This window comes from Pongo abelii, chromosome 2 (assembly GCF_028885655.2).
Source record: "Pongo abelii isolate AG06213 chromosome 2, NHGRI_mPonAbe1-v2.0_pri, whole genome shotgun sequence".
NCBI classification, from domain to species: Eukaryota; Metazoa; Chordata; class Mammalia; order Primates; family Hominidae; genus Pongo; species Pongo abelii.
Genome location: NC_085928.1, coordinates 104,677,427 through 104,704,950, shown reverse-complemented (window position 1 = coordinate 104,704,950; position 27,524 = coordinate 104,677,427). Strand labels below are relative to the sequence as shown.

The following is a 27,524-nucleotide window of genomic DNA, read 5'->3' as shown; positions in this document are numbered from 1 at the left end:
TTGAGACAGTCTCACTCTGTTGCCCAGGCTAGAGTGTAGTGGCACAATCTTGGCTCACTGTAACCTCCACCTCCTGGGTTCAAGAGATTCTCCTGCCTCAGCCTTCCAAGTAGCTGGGATTACAGGCATGCACCACCACACCCGGCTAATTTTTGTATTTTTAGTAGAGACAGGGTTTCGCCATATTGACCAGGCTGGTCTCGAACCCCGGACCTCAAGTGATCTACCTGCCTCGGCCTCCCAAAGTGCTAGGACTGGCCAGGCGTGATGGCTCTTGCCTGTAATCCCAACACTTCGGAAGGCCGAGGCAGGCGGATCATGAGGTCAGGAGATCAAGGCCATCCTGGCCAACATGGTGAAACCCTGTCTCTACTAAAAATACAAAAAATAGCTGCGCGTGGTGGCACATGTCTGTAATCCCAGCTACTTGGGAGGCTGAGGCAGGAGAATCGCTTCGCTTGAACCCAGGAGTTGGAGGTTGCAGTGAGCCAAGATCGCGCCACTGCACTCTAGCCTGGCAACAGAGAGAGACTGTCGCCTGGCAACAGAGAGAGACTGTCTCAAAAAAAAAAAAAAAAAAAAAAGCCAGGCGTGGTGGCTCACGCCTGTAATCCCAGCACTTTGGGAGGCCGAGGCGGGTGGATCACGAGGTCAGGAGATCGAGACCATCCTGGCTAACCCGGTGAAACCCCGTTTCTACTAAAAATACAAAAAATTAGCCGGGTGTGGTGGCGGGCGCCTGTAGTCCCAGCTGCTTGGGAGGCTGACGCAGGAGAATGGCATGAACCCGGGAGGTGGAGCTTGCAGTGAGCCGAGATTGCGCCTCTGCACTCCAGCCTGGGAGACAGAGCGAGACTCCGTCTCAAAAAAAAAAAAAAAAAGTGCTAGGATTACAGATGTCAGCCACTGTGCCCGGCCAAGAATGGAGTTTTAATACACACTATGACATGAACGAACCTTGTAAACATTAAGCTAAATGAACCAAGCCAGACACAAAAGGTCAAAAATTGTAATGATTTCACTTTTATGAAATATCTACAATAGGCAAATCTGTAGAGACAGAAAGTAAACAAGAGGTTACCAGGGGATCAGATGATGGAAGAATGGGGAGTTATTATTTAATAGGTATGGAGTTTGTTTCAGATGATGAAAAATTCAGGAAATGGACAGTGGCTATACAACATTGTGAATGTGCTTAATGCCACTACATTATACACTTTAAAATGGTGAATGTTATGCTATGTACATTTTACCAAAATTTTTTTAAAAAAGTTAGGGAAACAAAAAGTCAATTCTATAGCACTGGTTTTTCTAAATTGAAACTCTCCTAAGTAAAGGACAGTGTTAACCTGACTGAAATCATACAACTTTAAGTTACAAAGCAGAACGTAAAAAAAAAAAACTTAGACACAATGAGCAATCATAAAAATTTATAAACACTGACAAAGATCAGATTTTAAAATAAAGTTAGTTAATTCTGGTATAATTAATATTCATGAGGTTCTTTTCTATAAAGTTGACTTATATTTTAAAATAAATTATTTTTCCTTCAAATATCAGGACTTCCAGGCCCCAGAAAGTCCCTGCATTTCTTACCAACAATTCTTTGCCCCAGCACATATAGACACAGGCTACACACAGACCCACTGCCAGCTATCTAACCTCTTTAACCTGGGAAGTATCCATTCCTCCTCCGGGACAAGAGAAATGTTCCCTCTTCTCTCCTAGACTAGTGTCACAGCAAACGGGAAAATTCACTGACAACAGCATGCTCTTTTCCACCAATGGAACTTAATGCTATGACTTTTTCTCAGCTTTACCTATTAGTAAATTCAATTTTCAAGATCTAAAGACCTTGCTGATGCTTTCAGCCTCTAACTTTACCTAACAAAGTGACTTAGTGCTTTGAGAAAAAAAGACCTACAATGATATATCATGGCAAACAAACCAAGAAAAAACTGTGGAAAGGGGTCTATAAGCCCAAGGCTGCTGCTTTCATTAAACTGGCCAGTGACTGACCTTTGTATTCAGGGGTGAACTCCTTCATTTCGGGAGGGAGGGACTCGTAGAAGCGCTGTTCCCGGGAGATGAGGGGCTTGCACACAGTGTGATCGTCGTAACGCATCATGCTGCTGTGTCCGCCTACTTGGTGGATGAAGGGCTCCAGGAGGACTCCTCGGTCTCCAGCCCGACTTGCATTCTTGCCATACTGCCCCACTTCCATGGTTTGACAAACACACATTGCGTTGGGGGCCAGTTGCACACTGAGGGCAGAGGATGCAGCACATGGGCCACAAAAGGAGAGCTACATAGAAGGTCCTGGCCAGCTGAAAGCCAATGGTCAGATCTATTCAGCTTATTATTCTGTCCTACAGAAAAGAAGAGAGGAAGAAGGCATCAAAACACTGAGCGAGTCACAATTTCCCTGGAGCTCCATGAGTGAGAGCAGGGACTCTGTTTTTTTCCCTACTAGGCGTATCCCCAGCACGCACAATACTACGTGGCACATGAAAGGCAGTTGGTTAAATTTTTGCTGAATGATGCAACCTTGGCCTCTTCCATCTATCTTGTGCACAGAAGCCCACATTCTCTGCCTTTCCTAGTTCTCACCTCCCTTCTGAGTTATCTAAAGGATTTTATTTTAGAGCTACAGCACATTATAACCATCAGGAAAGCACCTATCCCGGTTTATTTCACACCCAAAGATGAGATCAGAAAAAAACAGAAGGCAACAGGAATTTGTTCTGTTCAGACTCCTTAGGATATCCAGTACTGATAAGGGTCTCTCCTTCACTCAGAGTAAGGGTTTCTGTCTGAGGAATTAGGTCACATGAGATTCCCAAATTCTCCACTGAAGGTGCCAAGGACCAGGCAGGCCATTCCTTGCTGAGCTGTAGGACAGTGATCCCCAACTTTTTTGGCAGCAGAAACCAGTTTCATGGAAGACAATTTTTCCACAGAACGGGTGTGGGGACAATGGTTTCAGCATGATTGAGGCATATTACATTTATTGTACATTGTATTTCTATTATTACATTGTAATATACAATGAAATAATTATACAACTCACCATAATGTAGAATCCTTGGGGGCTCTAAGATTGTTTTCCTGCAACTAGACGGTCCCATCTTGGGGTGACGGAAGACAGTGACACATCATCAGGCATTAGTTTATCATAAGGAGCACTCAACCTAGATCCCTCACATGTGCAGTTCACAATAGGGTTCATGCTCCTATGAGAATCTAATGCCACTGCTGATCTGACAGGAGGCAGAGCTCCGGCAGTAATGCAAGCAAGGGGAGCAGCTGTAAATACAGATGAAACTTTGCTTGCATGCTTGCCTACCACTCACCTCCTGCTGTGAGGCCCAGTTCCTAACAGGTCATGGACCAGTACCCAGGGACCCCTGCTATAGGATCATTAAGGTTTTGCTTTTCCCAAAGGAATTCAGGCTTCTGATTTCTTCTACTTTAAATCTATGGTTGTCAATTTATGACCATTCCCTTTCTGTCTGACTCTATACCAACCAGTGGGACAAGGAAAAGCTCCTTGTACTCAAACTCCCTCTTTATAATGTCAATTTTCTCTCAAAAAATTTAAAGTAGTTGGCAAATTTCTTAACACTGAGCGTATTTTTAAATTAGGAATGTAGTCAGCAAGACTACATCAGAAAGATTAAGACCAAAAAAGAAAAAGTATTAGTAGAGCAGGAATATGGTCCCATATGTAAGAGACAAACCATCGGGTTTTTTTTGTTGTTGTTTTTCCTGGACCTTGTAATTATGGACAAAATGGGGTACAAAATACCACTGCTGAGCTGTGATGGCACTACTGCACTCCAGCCTGGGTGACAGAGCAAGACCCTGTCTCAAAAAAGACAAAAAGAAAGAAAGAAAAAACTACTGCAAAACTGCAAAATCTTAACCCAAAGCTGCCCAGGCAGCTAGCTATGTTTTATTTCACTGCTATCACCAAAATCAATTATTCTGTACTCCCAGTCCCCAGATTGCACTATTTTAATGCACATACACTTTTTTATTTTTTTTGCCTAGTTATCCTGAATGAAGTCTAGGAATACTACCTGGGACAAGGCAATACTGCCTTCAGGACAAGGCAACTCTGCCCCAGGTAGTATTCCTAGACTCCATTCTCTCCAAACCTGAATACAGTGCACACATCTATGGCTCCTAAGGTACCCTATGCCAGCTCTACCATATCAATACACCACTGTGGTGTCATCTATTAATTCACTGTCATCACCACCAAACCATTCTCTCTTATTTCCACAGCAAAAGTCCAAGGCAGTTTCCACCATGTAGTAAATACTTAAAAAAAGAGTTGTTGGATTATGGAGGGCAGGTCAGGGTCTCTGGAGGTGGTCATTGCAGCTGTGGATCCTGTTCAGTACTGTAGATTGACTCCTGCCCTGGCCCTGGTCAGGCTGAAGGAGGCCTCTCTCTGGCTGTGCTTCTCCCTGGGAATGCTTTTGACTATGGACACAAGGAGAGTGCTAAATTTTCTAGCCTGAGTCATTGGGTGGCTGGGAAAAGAGAGGGGTCACAGTGCCAGGTGCCCCAGAAGAGTGGTACAGGAGGAGAGTCAAGGAAATAGGCCGGGTGCAGTGGTTCACGCCTGTAATCCCAGCACTTTGGGAGGCCGAGGTGGACGGGATCACCTGAGACCAGGAGCTCAAGACCAGCCTGGCCAGCATGGCGAAACCCCGTCTCTTCTAAAAATACAAAAAAAAAAGTTAGCTGGGCATGGTGGCACATGCCTGTAATCTCAGCTATTTGGGAGGCTAAGGCACAAGAATCACTTGAACCCAGAAGGCGGAGGTTTCAGTGAGCCGAGACTGCGCCACTGCACTCCAGCCTGGGCGACAGAGCGCGACTCCTTCTCAAAAAAAAAAAAATTGAAATAGCCCTTCCCCTGACTCTGAGAGATCTGTGGCAACTTCTGCAGCTTCCACCGGACTGAGGGCAGAGTCCACTCTTCAGTCTATCTAGACATTTGGTATTTGTTTCCATATGATGTCAACATGAAGTCATGGCATTGTTTTTGTGTTTGAAATAGTCTCCTAAGAGTAAATATACCATATATCTATAACTTTGTTTTGATGTTACTTTCTTAATAACCCTGAAATCTGAAATAGTGGAAGTACCCCAGAACCCTTTCAAGCTCTGTGAAGCCTTGCTTTACAAGGTGTGGATGGAGCCTCATAAGTCACTTAACTTCTCCAAGTCTCCTCACACGCCTAACCCTGCGGGATTTGCAGATGCAGGTAAAGGGCTTGGGCTTGCCTCGCCTAGTGCCCAGCCCTGGAAATAGCAACAGCTCTGACTCTTTTTTTTTTTGAGATGGAGTCTCACTCTGTCGCTAGGCTGGAGTGCAGTGGCGCGATCTCAGCTCACTGCAACCTCTGCCTCCAGGGTTCAAGCGATTCTCCTGCCTCAGCCTCCTGAGTAACTGGGATTACAGGTACACGCCACCACTCCCAGCTAATTTTTGTATTTTTAGTGGAGATGGGGTTTCACCATGTTGGCCAGGATGGTCTTGATCTCTTGACCTTATGATCCACCCACCTCAGCCTCTCACAGTGCTGGGACTAGATTACAGGCATGAGCCACCACGCCCAACCCTGACTTTTTATCAACCAGAGGTTACTCCTGAAGTCTGGTGTCCACAGAGGCTACTGTGAAAACTACTGTCTGAGAAGGCCGTAGATGATGATGATGTTGGTTGCCTGCATAACGTCTTTCTCTGCTACTTCATTGCTAATAGAGCCCCAATCTTATTCAGGTAGCCAACTTCAAAGTGTCTGCTCCCCAAGAGGTTATGGGGTTCCACTGCTCTGCTATGAGTTTATGCACCTCTCAGCTATAATAGAGACTCTGTCCTTTGTTTGCTTTGTAATACTTTAGCTACACATTTTAAGATAATTATTGCGTAAAATGCAACGAACGCTATTTATGAAAAGAACTTGCTGAGATTCTGATTTTTTTCTCACTGGTGAACTGCAACAAATGGAAATAAATTTTTACTGCAAAAATATTAGTTATACCAGTTAGGCTGACTTTCTGGTTACAATAACAAACTCCTTGAACATATCATTGAACTCCAAAAGGAATTACGTCTCCATTCAAGTAAAAAGAAGTTTCTCATGTTAATGAAATGTAATTTTTTGTTGTTGTTTTCCTTTTTAGAGTTGGGGTCTGTCATTCAGGCTGGAGTACAATGGTATGATCATGGCTCACTGCAGCCTCTAACTCCTGGGATCAAGGGATCCTTTCACCTCAGCCTCCAAAACAGCTGGGACTACAAGTATATTCACCATGCCTGGCTAACTTAAAGAAAAATTTTTTTTTTAAAGACAGGGTTGGCCGGGTGCAGTGCCTCACGCCTGTAATCCCAGCACTTTGGGAAGCCAAGGCGGGCGGATCACGAGGTCAGGAAATCAAGACCATCCTGGCTAACACGGTGAAACCTCGTCTCTACTAAAAATACAAAAAATTAGCCCGGCATGGTGGCAGGCGCCTGTAGTCCCAGCTACTCGGGAGGCTGAGGCAGGAGAATGGCGTGAACCCAGGAGGCAAAGCTTGCAGTGAGCTGAGATCACGCCACCACACTCCAGCCTGGGTGACAGAGCGAGACTCCATCTCAAAAAAAAAAAAAAAAAAAAAAGAAGACAGGGTTTCGCTATGTCACCCAAGCTGGTCTCAAACTCCTGGCTTTAAAAGTGATCCTCCCACCTGGGCCCCTGGAGTCTCTGGGATTACATGCACGAGCCACCACAGCTGGTTTAAATTTGTATATTAATGTTTTCCTTTTTCAAAGCAAGAGCTGTCGGTGACATGAAATGACTATCAGGTTTTATTATGGTTTGTAAATTAATAAATAGGATATTTAATTCTGTAAAAAAATTAAAATGGATAAACTGTGGTATATTCGTACAAAAGAATACTACAAAACAATGAAAAAGAACCAACTACTGCCACATATGACACAGATGTATCTCACAGATATGATGCAGCAAGAGAGAATCTAGACACTATGGAAGCTACTTATTCGAAAATGTAGTGTAATTCTATTCATACAAAATTCAAAATGATGACAGAGACAACAGCAGTTACTTGGAAAATATTGATTGAAAAGGAGCACAAAGGTGGAGGTGACATGGTGAATACTATAAAAATCCACTGAGCTGTGTACTCAAATTTGTGAATATTACTATTAAGACTTACTAATAGGAGCCTGTAATCCCAGCACTTTGGGAGGCTGAGGTGGGTGGATCACCTGAGGTCAGGAGTTCGAGACCTGCCTGGCCAACATGGTGAAACCCCATCTCTACTAAAAATACAAACTTAGCCGGGCATGGTGGTGCTCATCTGTAATCCCAGCTACTTGGGAGGCTGAGGCAGGAGAATCACTTGAACCGGGGAGGCAGAGGTTGCAGTGAGCCAAGATTGCGCCAATGCACTCCAGCCTGGGCGACAGAGTGAGGTTCCGTCTCAAAAAAAAAAAAAAAAAAAAAAAAGACTAATAAGAGAACAAAAATCAACAAAATTCCTCTATACCAGCAAAAAAAAATCCGAAAATGAAAACTGTTTAAATATATACCATTCAGAATAGCAACCAAAACTACAAAATGCCTATAAATCTTAAAAAATTATGTGACAAATAATAAAACCACTGAAGGATCTAAAAGAAGACATATTCTTGATTCAAGCACCAAAGACAGAAAAAAAAATTTTAATAATAAAAGATATTTATGTGACAGAAGACTCAATATTGAAACACAAGGCAATTTCAATCAAAATCCCAAGATAATTTTCTAATGAATTTGACAAAGCTGACACTATTGGGTGGAAGAGTAAAGGCCAAGTGTAGCTAGATAGCAATGTCAAAGAGTAATGAGAGACAACCTGCCTTCTCAGACAGGAAGGCTTTTTATGAATTTATAGCAATTAAAACAGTATGATATTTTGCAAAGAGATCAACAAAACAGAATAGAGATCTTAGATAAATTGACACGGGAGTGGAGTGTGTGACTGAGGTAGTATTAAAATCCCCATTTAATCAAAGGGGAAAAGATTATTTATGTCATAGATGGAGCTAGAATAACTGGATCTATATACAGATAAAACTACATCACTACCTCCCAACAGTACTCCAAAGTAAATTCCCAACACATTAAGGACCTAAATGTGCAAAATAAAACTTTAAACTAGGCCAGGCGTGGTGACTCACGCCTGTAATCCCAGCAGGAGAGGCCGAGGCCGGCTGATCACCTGAGGTCAGGAGTTCAAGATCAGCGAACCCCGTCTCCACTAAAAATATAAAAATTAGCCAAGTGTTATGGCGTGCACCTGTAGTCCCAGCTACTCAGGAGGCTGAGGCAGGAGAATTGCTTGAACCCGGGAGGCAGAGGTTGCAGTGAGCCAAGATTGTGTCACTGCACTCCACCCAGCCTGAGTGACAGAGCAAGATGCTGTCTCAAAAAGAAAATAAACTTTAACTAGAAAAAGTTTTTAAATGCCTTTTGACCATAGCCTAGGGAAAATTCCATAAACAAAACATAAAACACACAAACCACAATAGAAAGCTGGAAATATGGAAATTAGGCCATATTAAAATTATATTAAATTTGTTTTTAAATTTTAATTCCTAGCTAAGCAGATTCCAAAAATTACTTAAATTTTAACGCTTTTATTGAACTGTAATTTACGTACCATAAAATTCACTAAGTAAACAGTACAATGACTTTTAATAAATTTACAGGATTGTACAACCATCTCTCAAATCCAATTTTAAAACATTTCTATTACCCCAAAAAGAATTTTCATGCCCATTTGCAATCCCCGTTCCCACTCCCAGCCAAACTAAATTTATTTTCTTGCATAGGAGAACCATAAGTGAAGGCAAGAGTCAGATTAGGAGATGGTTTTGTTTGTTTGTTTTTTTGAAAACGGTCTTGCTTTGTCACCAGGCTGGAGTTCAGTGGTGTGATCTCAGCTTACTGCAGCCTTGACCTCCCAGGTTCAAGCCATCCTCCTACCTCAGCACCCCCAAGTAGCTGGGACTACAGGCATGTGTCACCACATCCAGCTAATTTTTGTATTTTTTGTAGAGACGGGGTTTCGCCATGTTCCCCGGGCTGGTCTCAAACTCCTGAGCTCAAGTGATCTGCTTGCCTAGGCCTCCCAAAGTACTAGGATTACAAGTGTAAGCCACAGCGCCCGGCCTGCAACTTTTACAGCTAGCAAAATAATAAACAGAGTATATGAAGAATTCCTATAAATTAAAGTAGAAAAAAAAAGGAAAAAAAGCAATTCATAAAAGAGTAGCCTCAGATGGCCAATGAACATGTGAAAAGACGTCCTCCCTTCACAATTAATCAAAGAAATTCAAATTAAAACAAGAAACCGGCCGGGCGCGGTGGCTCACGCCTGTAATTCCAGCACTTTGGGAGGCCGAGGCGGGCGGATCATGAGGTCAGGAGATTGAGACCATCCTGGCTAACACAGTGAAACCCCGTCTCTACTAAAAATACAAAAAAATTAGACGGGTGTGGTGGTGGGCGCCTGTAGTCCCAGCTACTCGGGAGGCTGAGGTACGAGAATGGCGTGGAACCTGGGAGGCAGAGCTTGCAGTGAGCCGAGATCGCGCCACTGCACTCCAGCCTGGGCGACAGAGCAAGACTCCATCTCAAAAACAAAACAAAACAAAACAAAAAAAAACCAAGAAACCATTTCACTTGTGTGTGTGTGTGTGTGTGTGTGTGTGTGTGTGTGAGAGAGAGAGAGAGAGAGAGTTTCGCTCTTGTTGCTCAGGCTGGAGTTGCAATGGTGCAATCTCGGCTCACCTCAACCTCCACCTCCCAAGTTTAAGCGATTCTCGTACCGTAGAGACGGGGTTTCTCATGTTGGCCAGGCTGGTCTTTAACTCCTGACCTCAGGTGATCTGCCCGCCTAGACCTCCCAAAGTGCTGGGATTACAGGCGTTAGCCACTGCGCCTGGCCTTTTTTTTTTTTTTTTTTTTGAGACAGAGTCTCACTCCATCACCCAGGCTGGAGTGTGGTGGTGCGATCTTGGCTTACTGCAACCTCCACCTCCTGGGTTCAAGCAATTCCCATGCCTCAGCCTCCCAAGTAGCTGGGGACTACAAGCGCACCCCACCATGCCCAGCTAATTTTATTTTTGTATTTTTAGTAGAGACGGGGTTTTGTCATGTTGGCCAGGCTGGTCTGAAACTTCCGACCTCAAGATGACCTGCCTGCCTCAGCCTCCCAAAATGCTGGGATTACAGGCATGAGCCACCGTGCCTGGCCGCCATTTCACTTTTTTGCCATGAGACTGTCAAAAAATAAAAAGTCCACAAGCTCTGCATTCCTTCCCACCCCCATTTTCTTTCTGCCTTCACTTCCTACCCTTCTCTCCCCATTGCTTATTATCCCACTCCAGCCACACTGGCCTTCATGATGTTCCTCAAACACATCAGGCATATTCCTTAGGTTCTTTGCACTAGTCATTCCCTCTGCCTAAACAGTCTTCCCCCAGATAACCACATGGCCAACTCCCTCACCTCCTTCAAAAGTCTTTGATCAAAATGTCTCTTTCTCAATGAAAAGTCTATCCTACCCTCCCTAGTTTAAACTACAACACCACCTGCACCCCCACCCCCTTTAATTGGCTCTACCTTTTCTTTTCTTCATTAAGGCATTTATCCTCTTCTGGCATATTACATACTTTACTTACTGATGATGTCTACTGTTTATTATTTATTATGATGATGTCAGTTATATGAGTATCCTAAGTGCCCAGAGTAGTACCTGGCATATAGTAACTACACAATAAATCTGGCTGAATAAATATATGTCTGTTTATGATATACATAACAAATGTATATAGTAGGGTAAATATATAACATATGAAAAAGTGTTTATGAAGGGACAAGTTCTTTTTGTTTTAAAATATTAGGGTTGTAAACCAAAAAAGTTTACATTTCTAATCTAGACCTAGCAAAAACCAGAACAAATGGGTCATGTGGCTTTATGAAAAACAAAATATGTTGGCCACATGACAGAATTCCAAGTCAGCAAATAAAAAGAACATAAAATTCTGTGTTTTAACTCTAAAAAGATTTGATATATGAAGGAAAAATAGGTTTAAATGTACCCAAATGAGAATAGCCACAATAACAAGGACAAAATCAAAGCAAAATACAGAAGGAAAAAGACAGCCTATGAGGAGGAGAATTAGACTGTTTTTATCAATGATACAAAAGAGATTAAAAAGGGGAAAAAAATCAGGCAAACACATAAATAATCTCAACTATAAAAGATGAATCAGGCTAGCTGTGGTAGTCATGCCTATAATCCTAGCACTTTGGGTGACCAAGGCTGGAGGATCACTTGAGCCCAGGAGTTTGAGACCAGCATGGGCAACATGGCAAAACTTCACTTTTACCAAAAAAAACAAAAAAAAAAACAAAAAAAAACACAAAAATTAGCCAGGCGTGGTGGTGTACACCTATAGTCCCAGCTACTCAGGAGACTGAGGTGGGAGGATGGCTTGAGCCCAGGAGGTGGAGGTTGCAATCAGCTGAAATCATGCCACAGCACTCCAGCCTGGGTGACAGATTCAGATCCTGTCTCAGGGAAAAAAAAAAAAAAAAAAAAAGATGCATCAGGCCATGTATGGTGGCTCACACCTGTAATCTTAACACTTTGGAAGGCCAAGGTGGAAGGATCGCTTGAGGCCAGGAGTTCAAGACCAGTCTGGGCAACATAGCAAGATGCTGTCTCAATGACAATAATAATGATAGTAAGGAGAAGAACCAGACTAAAGAACTTGTTGAACCAAATTTAGGAGAAATCATATGAGTTTTTTTTGTGTGTGTGTATTTTAATGCAACAACACAGCAAGCCTAGAAAGTGACAATGAATAAAAAACCTTGGCAGGGAAAAAGAGATTGCAATCAGATATGGTGGCAAACAAGGTCAGGACTATTTTAAGAGCTAGGAAGGCACTGTCTCTACAGCAATTGCAAGACAATACCTGGTCACCAGATTCTTTAGTTGGGCAGGCACAGACACACACTAAAAATGCAGATCAGCAGGTATATACTCTAAGAAGTTCAGTTAGAATTCCAAATTATTTGGCCAACATATTTTTACAACCTCAGATTAACCACTTGGGTTTGATATGCAATCTTTTTTTTTTTTTTTTTTGAGACAGGGTCTCACACTGTTGTCCAGGCTAGATTGCAGTGGCGCAACACAGTTCACTACAGCCTCAACCGCCTGGGCTCAAGTCATCCTCTCATATCATCAGCCTTCCAAGTAGTTGAAAACACTGGTGTGTGCCACCAAGCCTGGCTTTTTTTTTTTTTTTTTGTAGAGACAGGGTTTCACCATGTTGCCCAGGCTGGCCTCGAACTCCTGAGCTCAAGAGATCCACTTGTCTCGGCCTCCCAAAGTGCTGAGATTACAAGCATGAGCCACCATGCCCAGCCACATTTGCAATGTTTTTATAGAATAAAGTGAAGCATCTTTAGTGCCTTCACATTTCACAGGTATATTTGCAGATTTCCTCAACATTTCATTAAAAATTAGTTTATAAATCCAGTATTTCTATTACCTCTTCTAAAATTAAATATATCTACTTAAGCACTATAAGTATCATGACAAAGTATCATACCCTTTTTAAAATTCCTAAAATTTGTGTAATTAAAGTTAAACTTGGTAAGTCAGGAATGCTAAGTAAAATTCTGGCAACAGTATTTTTGGTTTTGGCAAATGTGTCTTTAATTTGTTTTTTACTGTATGATACAATCCAAAGGAAAAATAATAAAACTAATTGAACTGAAAAGAGCTGAAGAGAAAATAAACTGATAAGTCACTCTAACAGAAAAGAACACCACATAAAACTTGGGCTATACAGCTCTGAATTTTATGAAAACTAATTTCTAATTAATTTCAGAAATAAAAAAGCATTGACATGGACTTTGACAGGAAAAGATACCAAAACACCTTCAAAAATCACGGACAAAAACACTATAGCAGAAAACTAACATGAAAACACATTTGTTCTCTAAATCTTATAACCAAGGGAATCTAATGATTTCTTAAATTCAAGCCCATTCTTCCCTTTGTATATGAGACTGTAGACACTGATATAGTTTAGGCATAGTTATGAGGGTGAGAGAAAACAATCCTCCTGTACTTTGAGGAGAAGGGAAACATAGGGAATGTTCATGTAAGTAGGACTATCAACCCTACTTGGAACCTGCCCTTCCAAGCTACTAGGGACTGGCACATCCCTCAGAAACCAGAAATGTGTATAGATGTCTAGAGCAATCTGGGAGAAGAAACAGAGGGAATCTATGTTGTCATTTGTCTCTAAAGAAGAGATGAAAGATTGTTTAGATTCCTGGGTCCTATCACAGGAGCTAGGAAACCATGGCATCCTGAGGCCACCTGGCTAAAACAGGGAACAAGGAAAAAAGGAAACTTAGCAGGGGACCTGAGATGTGCCAGCCCATCAACGAACAGCAAGAACAGAATTAATTTAGGTCAAGGAGAGAGTCTAGAGTCCACTGAATCTCTTTCCTATTTTTACTGGATTCCTAAAGATTAGAAATCTGTGCTTCCCTAAATACATTTTTTAGTAAAGACCCTTTTGAAATCAGCTGTGTCAAATGTACTAAGTGGGGGAAAGGAGATATGTGAAGAATTTTCAGAACTGACGTTCAAGGTGATACAGGGGAAATCCAAATGAAATGCACAAAAAGAAAGGAGAAGGGCCAGGCGCAGTGGCTCACGCCTATAATCCCAGCACTTTGGGAGGCCAAGGCGGGTGGATCACCTGAGGTCAGGAGTTCGAGACCAGTCTGACCAACATGGAGAAACCCTGTCTCTACTAATAATACAAAAAATTAGCCAGGCATGGTGGTGGGCACCTATAATCCCGCTACTTGGGAGGCTGAGGCAGGAGAATCACTTGAACCCGGGAGGCAGAGGTTTAGGTGAGCCGAGATCACGCCATTGCACTCCAGCGCCTGGGCAACAAGGGCAAAACTCCATCTCAAAAAAAAAAAGAAAGAAAAGAAAAAAGAAAGAAAGGAGAAACAAAGGTGCTGAAACATTCTCTGCTCATGACTATGCTTTAATAAGAAGCCACCGGATTACCTGTGCTGTGACAAAATAGTATATGCGAGCCATCCCTGAATCAGCTAAGTCTCACCTAGCACATTTACAACTGAATGAAAATATGGTCAAATCTAGAAAGCACACATGTAGAAGGATGGGATAAATGGTTCTAAAAGGAACACAAAACCACAGAGCACTTAGAATTAGACTGTCTAAACTGCTCACATATGAAATGACGAGCTTCCTGGACTTACTTCCTATCACCAATCCCACTGAAGACCAAAGATGAAGAGAGAAGCTTCCATACAACTGAAAGATAGATGCAAAAGCCTGGTCTCACAGATTAGGTTTCTGGCATGAATGGTAAACTCTGACTCCTTTTCTTCACCACTATCCTACTGTAGCTTAACTGAAAGAGTTAAGCACAGTGAGGACAAGTTGACAGGACTAAGGCAGAGGTAAACAAGCTCTAAGGTTACTGGGAGACGGGTGTACACACCTCCCTACTGGGGAATTATTCCTCACCATGTTATCTTTTGAAAAAACCTCTGCTATCTCTGCTAGGCAGAATGGCTCACACCTGTAATCTTAGCACTTTGGGAGGCTGAGATGTGTGGATCGCCTGAGCTCAGGAGTTTGAGACCAGCCTGGGCAACATGGCAAAATACTGTCTCTACAAAAAATAAATAAATAAAATTAGCCAGGCTTGGTGGCTCATGCCTATAGTCCCAGCTACTTGGGGGGCTGAGACAGGAGGATTGCTTGAGCCTGGAAGGCGGAGGTTGCAGTGAGCCAAGATTGCACCACTACACTCCAGCCTGGGTAACAAAGTGAGTTCCTGTCTCAAAAATAAAAATAAAAAATAAAAAAAACCTGCTCTCTCTCCATTTCAGAACACAAATAAAAGCTCTTGTCACTCATGCTAATTTCAATTATCTATAACACTGGTTTTATACATGGAGTTCATCTTAGGTACAAAAATCTACTACCTTATATTAGCAATATTCACATGTGTCCTATTATTAAAAAAGGGAAAACATGGAAATAAAATTTCCTACATCTAGGAAAGGTGAAGCCAAAGCTCTGGTCACAGCATTGACCTTTTTAGATTATCTGGGGGCTTTATTTAGGACCCCCTATCAAAAATGGTTACTAGTGGCCAGGCGCAGTGGCTTACACCTGTAATCCCAGCACTTTGGGAGGCCGAGGCAGGTGAATCATGAGGTCAGGAGATCAAGACCATCCTGGCTAATACAGTGAAACCCTGTCTCTACTAAAAGTACAAAAAAATTAGCCAGGCGTGGTGGCGGGCGCCTGTAGTCAGTCCCAGCTACTCGAGAGGCTGAAGCAGGAGAATCGCTTGAGCCTGGGAGGCGGAGGTTGCAGTGAGCTGAGATCGCGCCACTACACTCCAGCCTGGGATGACAGAACAAGACTCCATCTCAAAAAAAAAAAAAAAAAAAAGGTTACTAGCTTAAAACAAGAAAACTCTCCAGAGTAAGGAATTATACAACTATGAAATAGCTGCTGGCCATCCATTTCCCCATCAGCCAGGAAGAACACTGGTAATGAGGCTGACATACCTATCAAGGACAGTAACTACCACAGCACGTCTGCAGTTTCATATTGTTGGAGCATTCGTTATATCCCTGGGAGCTGTAGTTCTCTGTAAATTTGCTGTGGCTGAACCAAGAAAGAAGGCATACCCAGATTTCTACAGAAATTATGACTTCATGAAAGAATTTTAGATGAGAAAAGCTGGTATCTTTCAGAGTGCAAAGTAATTTTGGAATATAAGGAGTTTCTCTGGCCAGGCGTAATGGCTCATGCCTGTAATCCCAACACTTTGGGATGTGAGGCAGGCAGATCACCTGAGGTCAGGAGTTCGAGATTCAGTCTGACCAACATGGTGAAACCTCCTCTCTACTAAAAATACAAATATAGCAGGTGTGGTGGCGCATGCCTGTAATCCCAGCTACTCCGGGAGGCTGAGGCAGGAGAACCGCTTGAACCCGGGAGGCAGAGGTTACAGTGAGCCAAGATCCAGCCTGGATGACAGAGCGAGACTCCGTCTCAAAAAAAAAAACAACAGTTTCTTTGGGTTGAATTACCTATTAGTTTTGTCACTAACCTGTGTTCATGAACTATGAAACATGAATATGTGGGCTAGCAAATAGTTTCTCTTGATAAATAAACAATTACAAAAAAAAGAAATACATTCTATCTTTCTATGGTATCTCAATGACACCACAAAACTGTTAGGACTCCAAAGCGGTTTTAAATCACTGAATTCTGAGAGGCACTAAAAATCAGATATGGCTAAAATCTGGAGGACTCTTCCTTTGGGGGTGAAATCATTTAAATGCCTTGATGCTTATACTACTCTGAAGATTATCTGAAAATATAGTCCAAGATCAAATTCTTCAGACACAGACACTGAGATGTATTCAGCTGCAGTTAGAGACTAAGGCAAAACGTCCACCACAAAATACAGCTCCAATGAGTTTTATTCTTTTGAGATAATGTTCTGTTACTCCCACATATGACCACGGACCAGCTCTGGTTCTCTCCTCCAAGGACCAAGTTCCTGGCATCCTGTGTTCCTACTGGACCTCCATCTCAAGGGCCACACAGCATATTTCTTATATAGTTAGACATTTAGAAAACAGTGTAAGGAGATTTCAGGGCACAAACTCTACAGAAACTCCCTCTTTCAGACACCACACATCCTGGGGGCAACATAATGACCATCTATTTGAACATCCATCATGTAGATAAAGATTTTATTAGAGTCTTAGACTAGGTGGTCAAAAAAAAAACAAAAAAAAACAAAAAAAAACACGATTTTATTAAAGGTTACCCAGAAGCAGATCAGCAACATGGAAATTAGTAGACTATGTGAAGTAAATACGTGAAGAAAATCTATAACAGAAGAGGTGAACAACCAGCATAATGCCTCACAAAATGCCATCAGGTTTGACTGCTTCAAGCAGATTAGATTCCAGCTGTCTTCCAACCCTCTAGTGAAATACCAGAATTATTGTTTTTTCTTTCTTTCTTTTGAGACAGGGTCTCACTCTATCACCCAGGATGGAATGCAGTGGCATGATCACGGGTTACTACAACTTGAATTCTTGGGCTCCTTCCCACCTCAGCCTCCTGAGTGGCTGGGACTACAGGCATGTGCTACCACACACAGCTATTTTCCCTTTCTTTTTTTGCAGAGATGAGGTCTCACTTTATTGCCCACGCTGGTCTCCATCTCCCAGCTTCAAGTGATTCTCCTGCCTTGGCCTCCCAAAGTGCTGCAATTATAGGCCTGAGCCACCATGCCCAGCCTAATTATTACTGTTAAATACTTTAAATATTAGAAAAGCACTTCTGTCCACCTCATAGACAACCCATAGTTCCAGAGAAATGGGGACTAACCTTCACCTACACAAACCCATCAACAACTTTCCAACTTAGAAAAGCGGACAGGTGGAGGCTGGACGCAGTGCCTCAAGCCTGTAATTCCAACACTTTGGGAGGCCGAGGCGGGCAGATCACTTGAGGTCAGGAGTTCAAGACCAGTCTGGCCAACAGGGTGAAACCCCGTCTTTACTAAAAATACAAAAATTAGTCGGGCATGGTGGCAGGCACCTGTAATCCCAGCTACTCGTGAGGCTGAGGCAGGAGAATCACTTGAACCCGGGAGGCAGTGGTTGCAGTAAGCCAAGATAGTGCCACGGCACTCCAGCCTGGGCAACAGAGTGAGACTTCGTCTCAAAAAAAAAAAAAAAAAAAAGTGAAAAGCAAAAAGCAGAGAAGTGGTTCCAAAGATACATCATTCCTTAAGAGCAGTTTCCAAACTTCTCCAAATTTCTCCACTCCCTCAACTTCCTTTCCTGACTCTCATGTGACATCAGGAATTAAACAGCCTTAACATGCAGAGCTCTCAGGATTCTGGGAGTCAGAAACCATGTGAAAAAATCAATGCCACAATTAACAAATTATGTACCCTTCAATATGCCAATTCACCTATTTTCCCTGTCAACAGATTTGAGATTACTTATCTGCTTCTCAGAGTGACGTAATATATGAAAAAACACTTCAAATATATGCTATACTGATGCAGCTAAAGCAATGCTAACGTTTTAAAGCCTAAAAAGTATTGCAAAAAACCTGTAAAATTGGCCGGATGTGGTGGCTCACACCTGTAATCCCAGCACTTTGGGAGGCTGAGGCGAATGGATCACGAGGTCAAGAGATCGAGACCATCCTGGCCAACATGGCGAAACCCCGTCTCTACTAAAAATACAAACAATTAGCTGGGCGTGGTGGTGGGTGCCTGTAGTCCCAGCTACTCGGGTGGCTAAGGCAGGAGAATCACTTGAACCCGGGAAGTGGAGGGTGCAGTGAGCGGAGATCGTGCCACTGCACTCCAGCCTGGTAACAGAGTGAAACTCCATCTCCAAAAGAAAAAACCTATAAAATTAATGACCTGGCCGGGTGTGGTGGCTCACTCCTGTAATCCCAGCACTTTGGGAGGCCGAGGCAGGCGGATCACAAGGTCAGGAGATCGAGACCACGGTGAAATCCCGTCTCTACTAAAAACACAAAAAATTAGCCAGGCGCAATGGCAGGTGCCTGTAGTCCCAGCTACTCGAGAGGCTGAGGCAGGAGAATGGCGTGAACCCGGAAGGCGGAGCTTGCAGTGAGCCCAGATCGTGCCACCGCACTCCAGCCTGGGCAACAGCACAAGACTCCATCTCAAAAAAAAAAAAAAAAAAAAAATTAATAACCTAAGGTTCTCATTAACAAGTTAGAAAAATGGCCAGGTGTGGTGGCTTGCACCTGTAAACCCACCATTTCAGGAGACCAAGGCAGGAGGATGACTTGAGGCCAGGAGTTCAAGAGCAGCCTGGTCAACAGAGAAAGACCCTGTCTCTACAGAAAAAATGAAAATTAGGCAGGCATGGTGGTACATGCAGTCCCAGTTTGGAGGCTGAGGCACCGAGATTACTTAAGACCAGGAGTTTGAGGTTACAGTAAGCCATGATTGCACCATTGCACTCCAGCCTAGGCGACAGAGTGAAACCCTGTCTCTCTCTCTTTTATTTATTTTTCTGGTGAGATGGGGTCTCACTGTTGCCCACGCTGGAGTGGCCTGGCATGATCTTGGCTCACTGTAACCTCTGCTTCCTGGGCTCAAACGATCCTCCCAGCTAAGCCCTGAGAGTAACTAAAACTACAGGCATGCACCACCATGCCCAGCTAATTTTTGTATTTTTTGTAAAGACAGGATTTCATCATGTGGCCCAGACTGGTCTCAAACTCCTGTACTCAAGTGATTCACCCGCCTCAGCCTCCCAAAGTGCTGGAATTACAGGCAAGAGCCACGAGCATCTTTAAGAAAGAACAGGCCGGGTATGGTGGCTCACACCTGTAATCCCAGCACTTTGGGAGGCTGAGGCAGGCAGACCATGAGATCAGGAGACTGAGACCAACCTGACCAACATGGTGAAACCCCGTCTCTACCAAAAATACAAAAATCAGCCAGCAAGGTGGCAGGCGCCTGTAATCACAGCTACTTGCCCTACTTGGGAGGTTGAGGCATAAGAATCACTTGAACCCGGGAGGCGGAGGTTCCAGTGAGCCAAGATCACGCCACTGCACTCAAACCTGGGCAACAGAGTGAGACTCTGTCTCAAAATAATAATAATAATAATAATAATAATAACAACAACAATCTGAATACTCCTGTATCTATTAAGAAAACTGAGATTGCTATCAAAAATCCACGAAGAAAACTCCAGACTAGGTTTCACTAGTGAATTCTATCAAACTTTTAAGAAAGAAATATCAATCTTACATAAATTTTTTTCAGAAAACAGAAAGAGAGAGAAAGAGAGTAGTTCCCAACTTGTTTTACAAGGTCAATTATTGCTTTTTTTTTCCAGACATAATCTTACTCTGTGACCCAGGCTGGAGTGCATGGCACAATCTCAGCTCATGGCAACCTCTGTCTCCCAGGTTCAAGTGATTCTCCTGCCTCAGCCTCCTGAGTAGCTGGGATTATAGGAGTGCGCAACCACGCCCAGCTAATTTGTGTATTTTTAGTAGAGACGGTGTTTCACCACTTTGGCCAGGCTGGTCTCAAACTCCTGACCTCAAGTGATCCACCTGCCTCAGCCTCTCAAAGTGCTGGGATTATAGGCGTGAGCCACCACGCCTGGCCAAGGTCAATTATTTCTCTTTTTTTCTTTTTTTTTTTTTTGAGACAGAGTCTCGCTCTGTCACCCAGGCTGGAGTGTAGTGGCACAATCTCGGCTCACTGCAAGCTCCGCCTCCCGGGTTCACGCCATTCTCCTGCCTCAGCCTCCCCAGCAGCTGGGACTACAGGTGCCCGCCATACACCCGGCTAATTTTTTTTTGTATTTTTAGTAGAGACAGGGTTTCGCCGTGTTAGCCAGGATGGTCTCGATCTCCTGACCTCGTGATCCACCCGCCTCGGCCTCCCAAAGTGCTGGGATTACAGGCGTGAGCCACCACGCCTGGCCAAGGTCAATTATTTCTAATAACAAAACCTAAAAAAGAACCTTACCAAAATAAATAAGAAAAGAGATTATAGAACAATGTCCTTCATGAATACAGATACAAAAATCTTCAAAAATTTTTAGCAAAACAATTCCAATGATATATAGAAAGAATCCCTCATGACAAAGTGGGAAATGCAAGGTTGATTAAACATCTAAATAATCAATCAGTATTACTACTCATCATATTAACAGAAATAAGGAGAAAAGCCATAAGATATAATCATCTCAATAAATACAGGAAAAAAACCCGACAGAATTCAGTACCCATTCATAATTAAAAACTCTCAACAGGCTGGGTGTGGTGGCTCACGCCTGTAATCCTAACACTTTGGGAGGCTGAGGCAGGAGGATCACTTGGGGTCAGGAGTTCGAAACCAGCCTGGCCAACATGGTGAAACCCCGTCTCTACTAAAAATAAATAAAAATAAATTAGCTGCGCATGGTGGTGGGCACCTGTAATCCCAGCTACTCGGGAGGCTGAGGCAGGAGAATTGCTGGAACCCGGGAAGCAAAGGTTGCAGTGAGTCAAGATCGCGCCACTGCACTCCAGTGTGGGCAACAGAGCAAGACTGTTTCCAAAAAAACCTCTCAGCAAACTGAAGATAGAAGGAAACACTTAATAAAGGGTATTTATGAAAACCCTATAGCTACTGGGTGCGGTGGCTCATGCCTGTAATCGCAACACTTTGGGAGGTGAACATGAGAGGATCACTTGAGCCCAGGAGTTTGAGACCAGCCCGGGCAACATAGTGAGACCCCATTTCTACAAAAGAAAAAAAAATAGCCAGGCGTGGTGATGCACACCTATAGTCTCAGCTACTCAGGAGGCTGAGGTGGGAGGATTGCTTAATTTCAGGAGTTAATGCTGCAGTGAGTTATGATTGTTACCACTGCACTCCAGCCTGGGCAACGAAGCAAGACCCTGTCTCTAAAAGGAGAAAAATTTAAAAATATATACAACAAACAAATTATATATTGATTGTGTATGCTATCAGTGAGGCTTCCAGTCAACAGTAGGCTACTAGTAATTAAGCTCTGAGGGAGTCAAAAGTTATATGCAGATTTTTTGACTGTGTGGGGAGTTGACACCCCAACCCCCACACTGTACAAGAGTCAACTATATACATTCAAGAATCCCAATGAAGTCCAGGTGTGGTGGCTCATGCCTGTAATCTCAGCACTTTGGGAAGCCAAGGCAAGCAGATCACTTGAGGTCGGGAGTTCGAGACCAGCCTGGCCAACATGGCACAATCCCATGTCTACTACAAATACAAAAATTAGCCTGGTGTGGTAGTGCACACCTGTAATCCCAGCCACTAGGAAGGCTGAGGCATGAGAATCACTTGAGCCTGGGAGGCGGAGGTTGCAGTGGGCCGAGATTGCACCACTACACTATAGCCTGGGTGACAGAGTGAAACTCTGTCTTGAAAAAAAAAAAAAAGAATCCCATGAACCCAAATAGGATAAACTCAAAGAGACCCATATGAGACACATTATAAAACAAAAACGTGTTTTGAAACTATTGAAACCAAAAGACAAGAATGAATATTTAAAGCAGCAAGCGAAAACTGATGCCTCAAGTACAAAAGTTCCTAAACGAGATTAACAGCAGATTTCTCCTCAGAAGCCTCCAAAAGGCAGTAGGATAACATATATAAGTCCTAAAGGAAAATACTGTCAACCAAGAATTCTACATCTGAAAATACTATTCAAGAATGAAAGAGAAATTAAGACATTTCCAGATAAAGACTAAGGGCGTTGCTAACTACTAGACCAGATCTACGAGAAATGCTAAAGGGAGTCCTTCAGGCTAAAATGAAAGGACACTAGACAGTAGCTAAAAAGAAAAAGAAAAAATATAGAACACTGGTAAGGGTATAACTATATAAGTAAACATAAAAACCACTGTAGGTAGGGCGTGGTGGCTCATGCCTGTAATCCCAGCACTTTGGGAGGCCGCGGCAGGCAGATCATGAGGTCAGGAGATGGAGACCATCCTGGCCAACATGGTGAAACCCCGTCTCCACTTAAAAAAAAAAAAAAAAAAAAAAAAAATTAGCTGAGCGTGGTGGCACGTGCCTGTAATCCCAGCTACTTGGGAGGCTGAGGCAGGAGAATCACTTGAACATGGGAATCAGAGGTTGCAGTGAGCCGAGATCGCCACTGCACTCCAGCCTGGCAACAGAGTGAGACTCGTCTTAAAAAAAAAAAAAAAAAAAAAAAAAAGGGGCCACTGTCACTGTACCTTTGGTTTATCATTTATCTCTTTTTCATATACCACTTAATAGTCAGCTGATACATAAACTATGTAAAAATCTACACTGCCCAGGCACTGTGGCTTACACCTGTAATCCCAGCACTTTGGGAGGCTGGGGCAGGTGGGTCACTCAAGACCAGGAGTTCAAGACCAGACTGGGCAACACAGCGAAACCCCATACCTAAAAAAAAACACAAAGCCAGGTGCGGTGGCTCACGCCTGTAATCCCAACAATTTGGGAGTCCGAGGCGGGCGGATCACGAGGTCAGGAGATCGAGACCATCCTGGCTAACAGAGTGAAACCCCGTCTCTACTAAAAATACAAAAAATTAGCCAGGCGTGGTGGCGGGCGCCTGTAGTCCCAGCTACTTGGGAGGCTGAGGTAGGAGAATGGTGTCAATCTGGGAGGTGGAGCTTGCCGTGAGCCGAGATTGCACCACTGCACTCCAGCCTGGGCTTCAGAGCAAGACTCCGTCTCAAAAAAAAAAAAAAAAAGAAAAAGAAAAAAAAACAAAAATTAGCTGGGTGTGGTGGCAGATGCCTGTAGTCCCAGCATCTCGGGAGTCTGGCTGGGGTGGGAGGATCACTTGAGCCCAAGAGATCAAGTCTGCAGTGAGCCAAGATCGCGCCACTGCACTCCAGCCTGGGTGACAAGAGCAAAACCCTGTCTAAAAAAAAAAGAAAGGCCAGGCGCTGTGGCTCACAACTGTAATCCCAGCACTTTGGGAGGCCAAGGCAGGTGGATCACTTGAGGTCAGTTCGAGACCAGTCTGGCCAACCTGGTGAAACTCTGTCTCTACTAAAAAAAAAAAAATCAGCCCCTCCCCCTTCCCCTCCCCCTCCCGCTCCTGCTCTCGTCTCTTCGGTCTCCCTCTCCTTCTTTTTTCGGTCTTCCTCTGTTGCCAAAGCTGGACTGTACTGCTGTGATCTCCGCTCGCTGCAACCTCCCTGCCTCGGGCTTCTGTGATTCTCCCGCCTCGGCCTGCCGAGTGCCTGGGATTGCAGGCGCGCGCCGCCACGCCTGACTGGTTTTTGTATTTTTGGTGGAGACGGGGTTTCGCCGTGTTGACCCGGCTGGTCTCCAGCTCCTGGCCTGGAGTGATCTGCCCGCCTTGGCCTCCCGAGGTGCTGGGATTGCAGACGGAGTCCCGCTCACTCAATGCTCAATGTTGCTCAGGCTGCAGTGCAGTGGCGTGATCTCGGCTCACTACAACCTCCACCTCCCAGCCACCTGCCTTGGCCTCCTAAAGCGCTAAGATTACAGCAATCTGCCCCGCCGCCACCCTGTCTAGGAAGTGAGGAGCGTCTCTGCCTGGCCGCCCATCGTCTGGGATGTGAGGAGCCCCTCTGCCCGGCCGCCCCGTCTGGGAGGTGAGGAGTGCCTCTGCCTGGCCGCCACCTCGTCTGGGAGGAAGTGAGGAGCACCTCTGCCCGGTCGCCCCGTCTGGGAGATGAGGAGCACCTCTGCCCGGCCGCCCCGTCTGGGAGGTGAGGAGCGCCTCTGCCCGGCCGCCACCCCCTCTGGGAAGTGAGGAGCACCTCTGCCCGGCCGCCCCGTCTGGGAGGTGAGGAGCGCCTCTGCCAGGCCGCCCCGTCTGGGAGGTGAGGAGCACATCTGCCCGGCCGCCACCCCGTCTGGGAGGAAGTGAGGAGCGCCTCTGCCCGGCCACCCCGTCTGGGAAGTGAGGAGCGCCTCTGCCCGGCCGCCCCGTCTGGGAAGTGAGGAGCGCCTCTGCCCGGCCGCCCCGTCTGGGAGGTGAGGAGCGCCTCTGCCTGGCTGCCACCCCATCTGGGAGGAAGTGAGGAGCGCCTCTGCCCGGCCGCCCCATCTGGGAGGTGAGGAGCGCCTCTGCCTGGCCGCCCCGTCTGGGAAGTGAGGAGCGCCTCTGCCTGGCCGCCCCGTCTGGGAGGTGAGGAGCGCCTCTACCCGGCCACCCATCGTCTGGGATGTGAGGAGCGCCTCTGCCCGGCCGCTCCGAAGAGACAGCGACCATTGGGAGCGGGCCATGAGGACGATGTCGGTTTTGTTGAAAAGAAGGGGGGGAAGTGTGGGGAAAGGAAGGAGAGATCAGATTGTTGCTGTGTCTGTGTAGAAAGAGGTGGGCATAGGAGACTCCATTTTGTTCTGACTAGGAGAAATTCTTCTGCCTTGGGATGCTGTTGATCTATGGCCTTTTCCGCAGCCCCCTGCTCTCTGAAACATGTGCTGTGTCAACTCAGGGTTAAATGGATTAAGGGTGGTGCAAGATGTATTTGTTAAACAGATGCTTGAAGGCAGCATGCTCTTTAAGAGTCATCACCACTCCCTAATCTCAAGTACCCAGGGACACAAACACTGCAGAAGGCCGCAGGGACCTCTGCCTAGGAAAACCAGAGACCTCTGTTCATGTGTTTATCTCCTGACCTTCTCTCCACTATTATCCTATGACCCTGCCACATACCCCTCTCTGAGAAACACCCAAGAACGATCAATAAATACTTAATAAAAATAAAAAAAGATATTCAGAACAGAGGAAAAAGCAGGAAAAAAAATAAAAATAAATAAAAATAAAAACATCAGTTGGGTGTGGTGGTGGGCACCTGTAATCCCAGCTACTCAGGAGGCTGAGGCAGGAGAATCGCTTGAACCCGGGACGCAGAGGTTGCAGTGAGCCAAGATCGACGAGACCTCATCTTAAAAAAAAAAAGAAAGAAATCGGCCAGGCACAGTGGCTCACACCTGTAGTCCCAGCACTTTGGGAGGCTGAGGTTAGCAGATCACTAGGTCAGGAGTTCGAGACCAGACTGGCCAACATGGCAAAACCCCGTCTCTACCAAAAATATAAAAATTAGTAAGCATGGTGGTGGGCATCTGTAATCCCAGCTACTCGGGAGGCTAAGGCAGGAGAATCACTTGAACCCTGGAGGCAGAGGTTGCAGCAAGCGTGCCATTGCACTCCAGCCTGGGTGACAAGAGCAAGACTCCGTCTCAAAAAAAAAAAGAAAGAAATCCAAGGGCCTGAAATCCTACAGTTTTGGGAAGCCATGGCAGGACTGCTTAAGCTCAGTTTGAGACCAGCCTGGGCAACATAACAAGATCCCATCTCCACAAAAAAATTTTTTTTATTTTTAAAAAATCAGCTGAGTTGCACTGGCTCATACCAGTAGTCTCGGCTACTTGGCAGGCAGGCAGTCACTTGAGCCCAGGAGTTTGAGGCTGCAGTGAGCTACATTCATACCACCCATTCCAGCCTGGGTGACAGGATGAGACCCTATCTCTTAAAAAATAATAATAATTGGCCAGGCGCAGTGGCTCACACCTGTAATCCCAACACTTTGGGAGGCCAAGGTGGGCAGATCACCTGAGGTCAGGGGTTCAAGACAAGCCTGGCTAACATGGTGAAACCCCATCTCTACTAAAAATACAAAAAAGTAGCCAGATGTGGTGGCATGTGCCTGTAATCCCGGGTACTCAGTGGGCTAAAACAGGAGAATCGCTTGAACCGGGAGGCGGAAATTGTGGTGAGCAGAGATCACGCCACTGCACTCCAGGCTGGGTGACAGAGTGAGACTCCATCTCAAAAAATAATAATAATAATAATAACAACTTAAAAAAATAAAATTAGTCTGGGTACAGTGGCTCATACCTGTAATCTCAACACTTTCGGAGGCTGATGCAGGTGGATGACTTAAGCCCAAGAGTTTGAGACCACCCTGAGCAATACAGTGAGATCCCATCTCTATTCTAAAAAACCGATGAATTAATTTAAAAAGAGTGAAAACATCACCCACAGAATGGCAGAAAATATTTGCAGATCATACATCTGATAAAGGATTAATATATGGAACATATAAAGTACTTGCATAACTCAACAACAACAAAAATAACCCAATTCATAAATGGGCAAAGGCCTTAGACATTTCTCTGAAGATTTACAAATGGCCAAAAAATATGCAAAAAGATGCTCAACTTCATTAGTCATTAGGGAAATGCAAATCAAAGCCACAATGAGAAACTACTTCACACCCAGGTTATAAAAAAAAAAAAAACCACAAAAAAATAGAAAATAAGTGTTGGCAAGGATATGAAGAAATTGTAACACTTGTGCACTGCTGGTGAGAATGTAAAGAAGACAGTATGGCAATTCCTCAAAAAGTTAAACATAGAATTACCATATGATTCAACAATTCCACTTTTAGGTCTATACCCAAAAGAACTGAAAGGAGGAATCCAAAACAGATATTTATACACCAATGTTCACAGCATTATTCACAATAACCAAATGGTGTCTATGACCCATGTCCATCAACAGATAAATGGATAAAGATATGCGGTATATACATACAGTGAAATATTATTCAGCCTTAAAAAGGAATGAAATTCTGATGCATGTCACAACATGGATGAATCTTGAAAACATTTTGCTAAGTAAAATAAGCCAGGCACAAAAGGGAAAAAATTGTATAATTATAATTTCACTTACATAAAATAAAACAGGGCTTGGCACGGTTGCTTAAGCCTGTAATTCCAGCACTTTGGGAGGCTAAGGCAGGCG

The 27,524-nt window shown here is 44.3% G+C and overlaps 1 protein-coding gene across 2 annotated transcripts in view; it reads right to left on the bottom strand.

The window, feature by feature from the left end:
* The window catches only part of IP6K1 (inositol hexakisphosphate kinase 1), a 68,399-nt gene that overhangs the window by 22,953 nt on the left and 17,922 nt on the right, over nt 1-27,524 (bottom strand). Inside the window, 1 exon segment of one of the 2 annotated variants that reach the window (NM_001131520.1) lies at nt 2,020-2,369. In NM_001131520.1, coding sequence (NP_001124992.1) covers nt 2,020-2,242 — 223 coding nt within the window. In that variant the 5' untranslated portion in view covers nt 2,243-2,369. 2 annotated transcript variants of the gene reach the window in all.